Below are 13774 nucleotides of genomic sequence, written 5' to 3'. Positions count from 1 at the left end.
GGATTACTTTCACATATAAGCATAGGATCATAAATTTAGATTTGGAAGGGACCTTAGGAGTCATTAATCCTGTCCTCGTTTTATTGTCCCTTCCTTTCTTTGCCGCTGCCACCATCTTGGTATCAGTAGTCTCTTTGCTAGTCTGCCTGCTTGTCTTCCCCCTCCCCGTTTAACCCATTTTAAAATGTCTGCCTGATTAATGTTACGCACAAATCTAGTTGTTACTCTTCTGTTTAAAACCCTTCAATTAACTACCTGTTGCTGACCAAACAAAGCCCAATCTCCTTAGCTTGACATCTTTAAATTTTTTTTTCTATTATAACCTTGAAAAAAACAACAAATTCAATCATTTCCTCGTTTGAGCCATTTTCTTCTGTATGATGGTTGATAGGCTGTATTGTTTTTCTTTCTTCCTTCCATCTCTTCCTTCCGTTCCTTCCTTTTTGGGAACTACCTTTTTATTGTCTTTGATCATTTATCCATTAGCAATGGCTCTTATTTTTATATATTTGAATCAATTCCATTTCTATTTTAGATATTTGACCTGAAATTTACTGCAAAGTTTTTTCCCAGTTAAACGCTTTCCCTCCTAATTTTTACTGCATTGGTTTATCTTAGCTTGATATTTGAGGTCCTCCTGGTCCATCTCTACCTTTTACACTTTAGCTCAAGCTTTTGTACTCTGCGTTGCCTACACTCTAACTAAAATGGAACAGTTGTCATTTTTTAAGCCTCCAGCGCTCTGTCCCCATTGTCTTTGCTTTATGTTACTCCTCTGTAATGGAACAGTTACCCTTGTCTTCCTTTCTGCCTTTTGAAAATCCTGCCCCTCCTTCAGAAGCCCAGCCCCACTGCCATTTCCAGGATCCCTTCCCCAAGTTCTTCCTTGTCTCTTCTCACACTGGAAATGATCTTTTCTTCCTCTGCTCTCACATCTCACATTGTAGCTCTTATACAAAGAGGGGGGGGTGGGTTATGACTTTATTTTCTCACCTTTTTCTGATGTGCCTCTCTAAATTTATCATGTTTGGTCTTCAGACAATACCAAGCCTCTACACTAAGCCTTTCACCTTCGGTTAGTACATGCTATGTATGGCTTGTTAAACTGGCATTACTTTCTAGAATCTTCTACCCTCCATTGAGGAATTGGACTTCCTTTCTAGTAGGGTAGCCTGCCTAATAGTTACTCTGTGATTACTGTACAGAATCACATATTTGTGTGTTTGTGTCTTATTTGTTGATTCTCTGTGTTTAATTACTCTTTGTATCTCTACCAGCCCCTAGCACAGTGCCTAGTTCCTGCCAAATGAATAAGCCTAAAGTTTTTGCTTTCATAATGTTTTTTTCCCCAGAGAAATAACACCTGTATCTTACATTTATTTTTATTTTTTTCAAAACTTGAGCAAATATTTTGGGATAAGTTTTAGAGTGGTGAATTTCTTGGGTTGTTGTAGAAGTTTCACTTAAAAGTATCTTGAGATTCAGTCCAGTGTTTTAATTGTTGCTCTCCATCGTGAAGCAAACTTTGTTTTTATTGTCTTACAGCTGTATAATTATAAAGCTTATTGCTTTCTTCCTCAGCTTGTCCCTATTGGGTGTGATCTTAATAGCCTTCCACCAGGCACAGTACATCTTAATGGAGTTCATGAAGTCCAGACAGAGACACAATCCTATTTCTTCTTCACAACAGAATAGCAGTCCAGTTGATGTAATCAGCCCTGAATCTTACAAGTAAGAATGCTTGTGGTTGTATATATTTTTTTCCATCCCAGAGATTATTTTCTGTGGTATTTGCGCAAAGCTTTGCATTTTGAGGTTAGTATAAACTTTTATGTTGGCAAACTTCATTGCCTGACACGTAAGAGGTCGGCTTCATTCCTTTGTAATCAGGTGTCTGCTAAGGGAAAGGCTCCATTTTTATTTGTTCTTCTAATGGCAGAAAAGAGCAGTCGTTTGTGGCAAGTGGGTATTTAGAAGTGTGTAAAACAGAAATCCTTTAGGATTTAGGTGTTAGGAGACAGCTGCAGATTTAGATGCAGAAAGCCTGGTTTGCATTCCCAACCCTTTGTTGAGCCATGTGACCTTGGACAAGTCACTACCTCCTTGACATTTTATTTCTTCATGTGGAAAATAGGGATGATAACATCTATTACCTTACTGAGTGGCTGCAAGGCTTTGGTTTGCGAGCCTTAAGTACCCTGTTCTTATTACTTAAATTATGCCAGTGTCACCCATTACAGATTTCCAGATAAAAAGACAAGCTGTTACAAAATTTGGTTCTGGGGTTTTTTTTGAAGCAACATATTTTTCCTTTTCAATTCAGAAGCAGTTGCAAGACGTTCCTGGATTCCTACAGCCCCTCCGATAAAGGCAGAGGGAAGGGCTTCCTTTCAGTCAGCGCTCCCCCAAACAGGATCCAAAATGCCACCAAGAGAAGTCCTGCCACATATACCCACACTCAAAAAAAGCACAAGTGTTCTGTGTACTATAGCAAACAGAAAGCCAGCCCAGTGGGGGCCTCTAATGCCAGTGGGAATCCTGATGACAAGCAGAGCCTGATTCCTGGAAGCTCAGCATCTGCCCCAAAGGAGGACCCCTGCCCTGAAGCCGTCAGTGAGAGCTGGATTAACCTGAAATATGCCAGTGGCCTAAATGTGAACCTGCAAAAGAATTTAACCCTTCCGGGAAACTTTCTGAATAAAGAGGAAAATGCCCTGAAAAATAACCTAATTGTGAAAAACCCTTCTTCAGAATGTGATATGAAGGAGGAACTACAAAGATGTATGTTTCCTAAGGAAACTGAACTTAAAACTTCAGAGACTGTATCTGAGCTCAAGGAAAAGGAGCTCTGTCCTCTGAAGACCTCAAAGAAGCTACCTGAAAATCACTTCCCCAAAAACTCACCTCACCACCAGTCAGACTTGCAAGAAATTTCCAGGAAAAATAATGGTAATCTTTCCATTCTCGTGGTAATGAGCTTCCTATTATATCTGTCCCAGATCTGTTTGTAATAAGAGTCTGTTTATGTGTGTTTCTTTTGGTTTGGGTTATGGCACTGGATTTAAAAATTTTTTTTTTTTACACAGAAAGTTATAGCCAAGATATGACTTTTTAGAACAAGTTTCCTAAGATGGAAAGTTTGAAGCAATAGATACTAAGAAAAAGTAAATTCTGCTGGCTATCATAGACAAGGAAATCTTTATTTGTTTTACGTTCAATAGGAATATCGGATTGATAATGTGATTTTTTTTCGTAGAGGGGAAGTGGCCACTCCTTTTTCTTTTAAATTATCTCTTGGCTCAGGTTTGCAAATAGATTTTTTTTTTAAATAAGGAAATTCAGAAAATTTTCTTGCTCACTAAAATGATACAGCACTACCACCGTGTCCCTACTGTCTATGTGTCTTCTGTTCTTAGTGTCACTTAATTAAAAGACTACCATTTGCTTGCATCAGATGTTTTTAGAATCCCCCCTTAGACTCCTTTGAAAACAACTAGACTTGTAATACCAAGACAGACTGTCTTTTAAAGAAGAAATCTACTCTAATTTCCATTTGGCCCTGAATTGATTTCTTTTAGGTCTCAGATGCAACAGTCAGTACATACTTTGAGCTCTTTTGAAATGAAAATATTTCTCGGTGTATTTAAGTCCAACTTCTAGCAGCTTTACAAAGCAGAAAAAAAAATCAACTTGTGGATTTTTTCTGTAGTGAGTCAGTATATTACTCATTGGAAATAAAGTTTTGTAGTTGTGTTCTGTGATTTGGAAAGAAGTGCAAACGTATTGTGGATAAAAATAATTGAGACTGGGTGATTTTCTTAGAGTAAAAGCCCAGGTCTCTGATGGGGATTTAAAGCATCCTTTCATAGGGCATGTCAATACTAGTTGTGTCCAAGAGGGAGACTCTTAGGATGCTGAGACCTCCATTTGGTCAGTGCATGTGTATTCCCAGCTGTGAGTGCACCGCTGATGCCCTTAGTTCCAACCTGTTTGCACTGTTTCCCTTGGCAGCAGTGGGCATGCTTGAAGTGGATTCATATCTGGAATGTTGACACTGTACACTTGTGTCTTCTCCACCTGTCTGTGTAAGTATGCCCTCTGGAATTATGCTTTTTAAAATTTTTATTATATTTTATTTTCCCCCCAAAAATCCTAAAATAAAATCAGGTTACCTTGCCTATGGATTGTGGGGGTGGGGGAGAAGGCCATGTTTTTGTTTTCATTTCTAATTTTCAAGCAGGAACAATCAGAGAGGGTTCAAACTACAAAAGGGGTTGTGGACAAAAGGCTCTGAAATTCTTGTACTGTTGATTAAATAGGATGATATGCAAGCCATTAGCAATGAAAATGGTGACTATGAGGAGCCAGCCATTGGTTCACTCAGAACAAATCAGGCCTAACTAATATCATCTCCCTTTTTGGGGGGTAAGAGTGTTGTCAGACTGTGGTGTTTCTCTGATCTATAAACCTAATGTATTCTGAATTTCAACAGCTCCAATGAGTCTCTCTTGAAATTATTGTGAATAATATGGAGACATGTTTACTGGCAGAAAAAAATGGATTTTTAGTGGGTTGACTCTCTGATTATGCATAGTTTTATTTAGTTGATTTCTGTTAACTCAGAGAACTTGAGTTGTCTTCTTTCAGTCCTTTGATTAATGACTCTGATAAACCTTCTGATGCAGTTTGCAGAATACAACATTGGGAGGGATGGGAGAGGGATGTTGTAGCGTATGTTCCTGTGAAAAAGACTTAGGTATCTTAGTTGACTGCAAGCTCAAGTGTGACCTGGCTGCCAGAAAAGGTAATGAGAACAGAATAAGCATTTATTAAGCACCTACTGTGTGCCGGGCACTGTGCACTAAGTGCTTTGTCAATGTTATTTCATCTTAGTTGATATTATTAATAGATGCATAGTGGTCAGAATGAAGGAGGAGATAGTCCCACCGTCCTGTGTAGTCCTCAGTCTCTGCTTGGTGTCTATCGTCATTTCTGTCATATTCCTTTTAAAGAGATGTTCACAAACTAGTGTCTTCAAAGTGTGTCAGGTTAGAGACTGTTGAGGGAACTGAAGAAGAGGTGGTAGGGGCTGGGGAACTTGATAGCTGTCTTTAGGTATTTAATAATCTGTTAGGTAGAAAGGGGGTTAGAGTGAAGAACCAGGTAGGAGCAGTGGAAAGAAATGTACTGGGAGGCACGCATAGCTCAGTAAAAGAAAGAACTGTGCAGTAGTTAAAGCTGTCCAGAAATGAACTTCCTTGGGGAATGATGTCCCCATCACTGGCAGTGTGAAAAGAGAGAATAGTCAGGGGTGTCAGGGAGGGCACTTCTGCATCAGGTAGGATATTACACTGTGCATCGCCTGAGGTCTCTTTATGCCGGCATTCCATAGAAGTTGGTTTCCACTCCTTGACCTATCAGCCAGTATGCCCAGGAAGTAGTATTTGAGGCGAGATATCTTTAGGGAGTGCTTAACACCTGGCAGACTTGGAATAGTACTTCGATTATGATATCATGAGGGGGAAAATGCTTGCTTTCGTGGTGCCTTATAACTTAATATATGCCCATATGTCTCTATGGTGCCCTATATATCTGTTAATTATCAGAATATATATAAATATATGTGTGTGTGTATATGTATAGAATACAATATATAGAATCCAACATATAGTATATATTAGACTGTATAGCTCAGATATATACATGTATGTATATATGTGTTTATGTATATGTATCTTTCCATCCATGTATCTATCCATCCATCCATCCACCTATTTGTCTATCCGTCTGTCTGTCTGTCTATCTAATCTAAACCTATTATTTTATTAGTGTGGAGAACACCCAGTGTAGAAACCCCCTAGCAACTCATCGATAATTTGGAGAGTTGCCTGGAACGCGGAAATCTTTAGTGTCTTGCTCATGGTCAGCAGAACTTAATATATGTCAGAGGCAGGCCTTGAAGGCCAGTCTTCTTAACTCCAGCCCAGCTCTCTTTCTACTACACCACACTGCCCATCTGAGTAAACAGGGCTTCAAATTTAACAGTGAGATTAATTGACTATGGCATTGTGTGTCTTTATGATACAGTCTTCTGTCAAGGTAACATAGTACTTTGAAGGCTTGGTTGATATGTGGGAGCATAGAGTTTGGCTGGTAGGGTCAGAAAATCTACACTGCCCTGCCAAGATCCTGCATTTGATGGTGTGTCCAATACCTGATGCTTAATGCCAGGGTCTGAGTCAAGCTTGCCGTGTGATTCAGCCAAGCAGCTGTGAAGTAATTAGAGGTGGAAATCTAATAAGCTTTATGGTTTTGGTCTGCATCATTATTGTTTTGTTTCCAAGGCAGATTATTTGTATGTTTTTTGTTAAATTTTTAGTGGTATTGACTCTTCTACTATTTAGAATGACCTCTATACCCTTGTTCTCATCTCTCCTCCCTCTCCTCTTTCCCCTTTTCCCTCTCCTCTTTCCTCTTCTCCCTCTCCTCCTTTCCCCTTCTTCCTCCCCTTCCTTTCCCTTCTCTTACCCCCCTCCTTTTTCCTTCCATTCCCCTGTCCTTTTAGCAGAATCATGATAAGGGATATTGGATTGATTTTTAAAACAGCAGAGGAATTGATCAAAGGGACTTGGCTCTTCTCTCTTCAGACATGTCAGAATCAAAGATGCCAATTTATAGTCTTTTGCATTTTTCTCATACTGCATGTCTGTAACAGATTTCTCCTAGGTTGGTTCATTCTTTCAGTACCAATTAAAAGCCTTACTATGCATATGATACTGTACTAGAGAATGCAAAAGAAATAAGAAAAAATAAATATTTTTTTCCTTCAAGGATCTGTTTACAATCCATTTAGGGAGACCCAGTCAAACATAAAAAGGAGAGACACAGAGAGAGCAAAGGGAAAGGGAGACAGGGGAGGGTGGGGGGAGAAATCTTTATTAGCATCAGTACAAACAAGAATGAGTATTAGTTCCTTTTTGTGAAAATAACCACAATACTTCCTTCATGGATTCCAAAGCTCTCCTAGCTGGAAACGTCTCCAGAGATCAAGTTCAGTCTCTGCCTGACCAGGAATGCCTTCTTTTCTTAGCACCATTCCTGACATGTCATCCATTTTCAAATCTCCTACTGTGAGAAGCTACGCATTTTATACAAGTCTAGTAGTTATGAAATTTTTCCCAACCATCAGGTGCATTTCTGGATCAGAGGGGTAACAATTTTGTCAGCAGCTAGTGCTCTCACAAGTGGAACCTGGTCCAGTGGCGATCTGGTTGTCACAGGTACTCTGGTGATGATTTCCTTTCTCCCTCCTTCCATCCCTTCTCTTCCTCTCTTCCCTTTTCCCTCCCTCTTTCCCCTGGTCCACATTATTTTGCTCTTTTTCACTTCATATGAATGTTCCCGTGTTTCTCTGAGTTCTTCATATTCCCCATCTCACAGAGTAGGTCTGTGGTTTGTGTACCACAATTTATTTAGCCATTGTCTTGGTCAGTGAGCAGTAACTACCTTAAATATTTTTAATCTTTTTCAGCCAGTCCAGGAGTGGGGAACCTGTAGCCTCCCTCGAGGCCGTATGGCCTTTCAACTGAATCCAAACTTCACAGAACAAATCCCCTTAATAGAAGGGTTTTGTAAAACTTGGACTCAGCCAAAAGGCCACACCCAATAACCTAGAGCACCGCATGTGGTCTCAAGGCATCAGATTCTCCATCCCTGAATTGTTCCGTTCCTTGATTTGAACCTACCTTTCCAACATACCCCAATATACTATGAAAATGAGACTGTGGCTAGGTATCTCTTTTGGGGGAAAAATATGGTGCTGGTTACACCAGGGAATGACAGTCTTTCTTGACTGGTTAGAACTTCCTTTCCAACCCTTGTGCCCTAAGCATTTGGAGGCTGGTTCCCCCCCCCCCCCCCACGTAGCTTAACTTTCTCATTGAGAAGAGAATTGTTCAGAATGTGTAATGATGAGTCTGGTTCCATTCTTTTCGGTTGTTGCTGAGAAACACAGAACATTTTCTGAAGTCAGCCATAGTCCAAATGCTGACATCTCTCCTCCCTCTGAGATTGCTTCAGGCTTTCCAACCACAAGCTAGTGAATCATATATCAAAATTCACTCCAACCCTGAAACCTGTTGACAGATTCTTCGATGTTCCATGTTTTCTTCTCACACTTGCGCCTGGTTCTCATCCTTCAGCCTCCCAAATAGCCATTAGACAGCTAAAATTACAGAACCAGTCAGCCCTTTCTAGGAGTTGTGTGTCAATAGATGGGAACAAAGACTGTGGATATTATGTAAGTCTTTTGTATACATAATAATCTTACTTAATGTGTTAATATCATCAACATCATTATTAGTTAAAATAGTTTTGAAATAAAGTAAGACTTTAAATTAGAATAATGTATATGTATGCTTGTGTGTTATCCCACATGTGAACTAAGCACTCGCTAAAAAGGAACAAATGTTTAAATTAAAAATAGTGAAGGATAATGCTTTTCTAACTCATGTCTGAACCTTACAGTACTGCCTGAGCTTGGGTGCCTCCAAAAATATGTGAAATGCAAAACAATTTCTGGAACTTGAACCATGTTTTCATTTATTTATGTGTTCCAGTGGCTTTATTGAGGGCTTAATATGTTTCTTAAAATAGAAATGTGATTGATTAGGTTTGATAACAAAAGTTTAATTACTTGTTCTTCCCGTAGATCACAGTTTGATTTTTGGGGTACAGTACATTCATTCTTGTCATCTAAGTTAAAGCTTAAGAGGTTGTTTTGAGCTACTAGTTTAAAAATCCAAGCATATGTAAGATCCTTGCTATGTGCAAGATACTGTATTGACTGCTGGAGATAACTTATCTTCAAGCAGCTTACATTCTAAGCAAGGAGAGTCAGCTAGCCTTTTTCCTTGAAGTATGGACAACCCCATCCAGTAATTCTGAATTGTGCAAAATGTTGGGGGTTTTTTTAAAAATAGGAATGGCTTAAAATTCAGCAACAAGATTCAGCTTAAAAAAAGAAAAAATAAACCTTTCACTTCAGTTTCTGTTCTGTACTGATTTTTGGCACCAGAGGGCATAGCTGATTTTCCAGGGTTCTGTGGTTCACTTCTCTTTATTTTTTGGAAGTTTTCTAGTCCTGAATATTAAATTTGGATTCCTTCACTCCTAAGAAACTTTGAGGACTAATACTTTTGAAGTTATTTTCTTGCCACGCAGAATACTTTGAGCAATGATTTTTCCCATCAGTTATATCTGTAGGAAAGGAATTGTACCTTGTTTGAGGGAAATAATCCATTTGTAGTTTTACTTTTGTTACCTCTCTATGGATGCCGTGGAATGTTCTCTCACTTCTGTTTCTGTGTTACTTGTTTTGTATCCCTTGCATTCTGCTTTTCCCAACTTCTTTCTTTCTTTTTCTTTTCTTTTTTGGGGATAGTGGTTTTGGTTGGGGGTTTTAAACTTTTTTGTTTTGTTTCTTGCTTTGCTTTTGTGTAATTGTTTTCCATCCAGGTCAAGTAGTGACAATTGTTTAAATTTGAAATTGCATATATTTGAAAAGGAGTCATATTTTAAAGGTATTCTAAGGGAAAAATAAAGGATTTTCTTGGGTAACTTGGACTAATGGAGATTCTTGCTGTCCTTACAGACTTAGCTACAATACCACTGATAGCCTCATCACAGTTGGACCAGGTTCCATTTATAGGGCAGAGAATGACCACTTGATCTAGAAAAGTTCTTTATAGTTAGGAAAAACCAATACTTTTAAGTGATTATTTTCCACAAGTAACTGACTGCTTCACTTTGCGATCAAGAAATTGGGAAATGTAAGGACTCATACATCAGAGCTAGAAGGGGACCTAAGGCACCGTCTTGTCCAGCCCCCTCATTTTCTAGATGTATAAAAAAAGGAGGCATTACTTGCCCAGGGTCACATCGGTGATGTGAGAGGTGGGAGCTAGAGGGCCCATTCTGGTTGTTGGCCCTGCCTCCAGGCAATTCTGTACCTCAACCACTCAGGCAGATGACACACTAGCCTGCGAAACCACAAGTACTTCTAAGAACTGTGGCTATGTCTTACTATTACATTCTTTAGAGTCAGTTTATCTTCATGAAGAATACCCTTCCCTTAATTCTAAATTTTGCAAAATCTTTTCAAGAGGGGAACTTTCAAAAAGATGATTCTTTGGGCTTCTTTGGTTCTAGCACTTAACAAACTATACTAATAGGAGTTTTTTTTTCCCCTTAATTATTAAAAGTACATTGAAGTCACATCATACTGGATTTAAAATTTACCAGAAACCAAAATTGCAATTTAAATAGTGTATGCATGCACGTACGCAGGTTAGGTGTGGGCATTCCACTCGAGAGTACTTTGCAGAGTGGACATGAAAGTCTAGGATGAATGAATAAATGGATGAAAAAGCATCTTCTCTATGGCAGACACTGTGCTAAGTGCTGGGGACATAAAATGCAAAAAGAAGAGAATTCTTGTCTCCAGGGAGCTTACACTCTAATGGGGAAGATAACATGTATGACCAGTGATGTCCAGGGAAGGGTACTTTAGTCAGGGAGGTCACGGGGTGGTGAATGGAGTTGTAAGACAATTTATCCAAGTGCCATTTTTTCGGGAATGGTTATATTGATTCAATTTGATTACTGTTCCCAGAGGAGGTAGGCTGATAGATGGAAGGTGATCCTCGCTCCGTGTCATAGACTTTTAGCTGAAAAGGATTATTAGAGGCCATGTAGTTCAGCCCTTTCATTTTACGGATGAGAAAATTGTGGATTTTAGATGTTAAGTGACTTGCCTGTGGTGATAGAGATAAATGTATTTATTCCCTCAGTCTAGGGAATAAATGGCTAGGAAGCTAGGTGGCATAGTGGATAAAACATTGGATTTGGGAGTCAGTAAAACCTGAGTTCCAGGCCCATCACAGACCTCTAGACTGGGCATATCTGGGCAAAATATGCAACTGGGGAGGTCTCTTAATCTCAGCCTGAGTTTCCTCAGCCTTGAGCACCTACCTCCCAGGGTCATTGTGATGATCAAATGAGACAATATTTGTAAAGTGCTTTGCCAAGCTTAAAGGGCTGTCATCATCTTCATCTTCATCATCACCCCTCCCCAGCCCTCCCCCCACCCCCGTCACCTCAGTGTGTGAGCTTCTCTCCGTGCAGAATGTGGTGGTTCTAATTGTGCAAAGGTTCGTCCATGGGAGGGGTACTGAGTATGAGGAATAAGGAAAGGACGCTGTGCCCAGTACCCTCCAGCTCTGCATTCGATGTTTGCTTCCACCCTGGGAGGTGGGCGCTATTTATTATGACTCTCATTTTACAGGTGAGGAAAGTGATGCAAACAAAGGTTAAGTGTCTTGCCCAGGGTTATATGCTAAGGAAAAAGCCAGGTTTGTACTCTGGTTTTCCAGATTTCGGGCCCAGGCTTTTATTGCCTGTACCACCCATAACAAGGTGGACATTTATACTGGACCCTAGAAGAACAAGAGGAGGAGTAATGTATACCGAAGCTGGAAAGGTAGGTTGGAGCTCAGGTGGGAAGGCCTTGATACTAGACAGAGGAGCACCCATTTGCTTATAGAGTTTGGGAATAGAGGAGTAATATGGCGGGCCAAGCTTTCAGAATATTCCTTTGGCCGCTGTGGACAACGGATTAGAAAGGGAAGAGGCTTAGTGCTATTCAATTGAGAGGTCCTTCCTGGTTTCCTTTGACGACTCCCATTCCTTCCTTGCTTCATGCAGCAGGTAGAAGGAAGATGTCATTGGGGGGATCCCTCTGTGACGAAACCCTTTTAAGACTTTTCTACCCCTCCTCTTCTACTCATCTATGTTCCTACTAGCTAATGATTCACTTATTTTCATTCTCTTCTATTTGAATAGAAGTCCTGGTTCCTCCATGTTTTCTGATCCAGATTTTCTTTGCTAGATACCGTGAAAAATAAAATTTACATTCAGTAGTTTTTCATAACAGTAACTTCAGTACAGGAGACCCCAACCCTTTTCCTGATTGATACATATGTATGTATGTGTATAGATGAGTGTGTATGTATAGATGCATATGTATATATATGTATTATATATGGTATATAAAATATATATACATATAATACATGTGTATTATAGTTGATATTTCATATATATGTGTATATATTCTAGGAGGCAGCTATGTGGTTCAGTGGATAGAGTGCTGGGCCTGGAGTCAGGAAGACCTAAGTTTAAATTCTGCCTCACACATTAACTAACTGTGAATCTGGGCAAGTCCCTTAATCTCTGTTGGCCTAAGGCTTTGGAGAAGGAAATTGCAAACCACTCCAGTATCTTTACCAAGAAAAACCTATGGGGTCATGAAAATTTGGACAAGACTGGACAACATTATATGTATATTATAAACATATACTGTATTATATGTACATATTATTTATACATATTGGGGACCATCTCCAGTTGTCCTGATCTATATCTGGACCCAGATGGCTCCAGAGGAGAAAGTAAGGCTGGTGACTTTGCACAGCCCTCTCCCACTTAAATACAATTCATTGCAAGTCATGGCATCATCTTCATGACGTCATGGTCCTCTTTGAGAATGAAGGACAAACATATTCACATATATAAGTATACTGTACTTTATGATTAACTTAAGAGATTTTCAAGGTTAGGTTTTACAAGGGAGACCTTTGCCTTTAGGACTGACTTTAGCCCCTGACCCCCATGTAAGAGGTGGCTTTATAGTCCTGTATAAGTGATTGGATTTTTTTTTTTCTGGATGAAACTTTAACAACTCTTAGAACCAGAGACAGTGGAGTTTATAGAGCACTTTTAGACCTGAGTTTAGTCTGGCTTTGTTTTCTCGGCTGTAAAATGAGGGCTAGATTGGACTAGATTATCTTGTAAGGGTCACTTCTAGCTCCTGATACCATGGTCCTAAATCTGGTCTGTTAGAGCCAAGGGGATTGTTTGAGAGATGTCTCTCAGGCTGCTTCAAGTTAATTCAGAAAGTGGTGTTCTAAGGGCCCACGATGAGCCTGGCACTATGCTGAATTGTGGAGAGACAACTCAGAAATTAAACAGTTTTTGGCTCTTGTGATCATGGATTTAGAGCTTAACTCTCCTTGTTCCCTGCTGTCCCATCCAAAAAAAAAAGAGCTTACATTCTAGTTTTCATCATTTTGTGACCTGTTTTATAATTGAGTTGTGGCCAAAATATTAATCCTGTAAAATTATTCTGCCTGGTTTGGTAGTCTGGACCTGAGATTTAATCAGTGTGTATTCACTATACTTGTTCAGTTGTATCTAACTCTTTGTGACTGCATTTGGCGTTTTCTTGACAAAGATACTGGAGTGGTTTGCCATTTCCTTCTCCAGCTCATTTTACAGATTAGGAAACTAAAGCAGTGTTGTGATGCCCTTGGTCGCATAGCTAGTAAGTGTGTGAGGCTGGATTTGAAGTCTATCCACTGTGCCACCTACCTGCCTTCTATACAACTGCAGTTCAATAGCTTATCCTCAGGCAATGAGGGGTTGTTGTGTATAGCCTAGACTGGGTGGGGAACCTGCAACCTTGAGGCCACAGGTGGCCATCTAGGTCCTTGGGTGCCCCCTTTTGACTGAGTCCAGGTTTTACAGAACAAATCCTTTTATTACAAGGATTTGTTTTGTGAAGTTTGAAGACCTAGAGGGCTGCATGTGGCCTCTACGCTGAAGGTTCCCCTCCCTTGGCCTATGAAGTGTTAAAGGCAGGATTTAAAATTTTACC

General features: G+C 39.8%; 1 protein-coding gene across 1 annotated transcript in view; it reads left to right on the top strand.

The window, feature by feature from the left end:
* The window catches only part of TMEM131L (transmembrane 131 like), a 172749-nt gene that overhangs the window by 125784 nt on the left and 33191 nt on the right, over positions 1-13774 (top strand). The window contains exons 24-25 of the mRNA XM_036763393.1: positions 1582-1731; positions 2324-2949. Coding sequence (XP_036619288.1) covers positions 1582-1731; positions 2324-2949 — 776 coding nt within the window. The remainder of the gene's footprint in view (positions 1-1581; positions 1732-2323; positions 2950-13774) is intronic.

The sequence above is a fragment of the Trichosurus vulpecula genome, chromosome 6, assembly GCF_011100635.1.
Source record: "Trichosurus vulpecula isolate mTriVul1 chromosome 6, mTriVul1.pri, whole genome shotgun sequence".
In the NCBI taxonomy this organism is placed as follows: Eukaryota; Metazoa; Chordata; class Mammalia; order Diprotodontia; family Phalangeridae; genus Trichosurus; species Trichosurus vulpecula.
The sequence above is the reverse complement of the archived record's forward strand: the minus strand, read 5'-3'. Positions and strand labels throughout refer to the sequence as shown.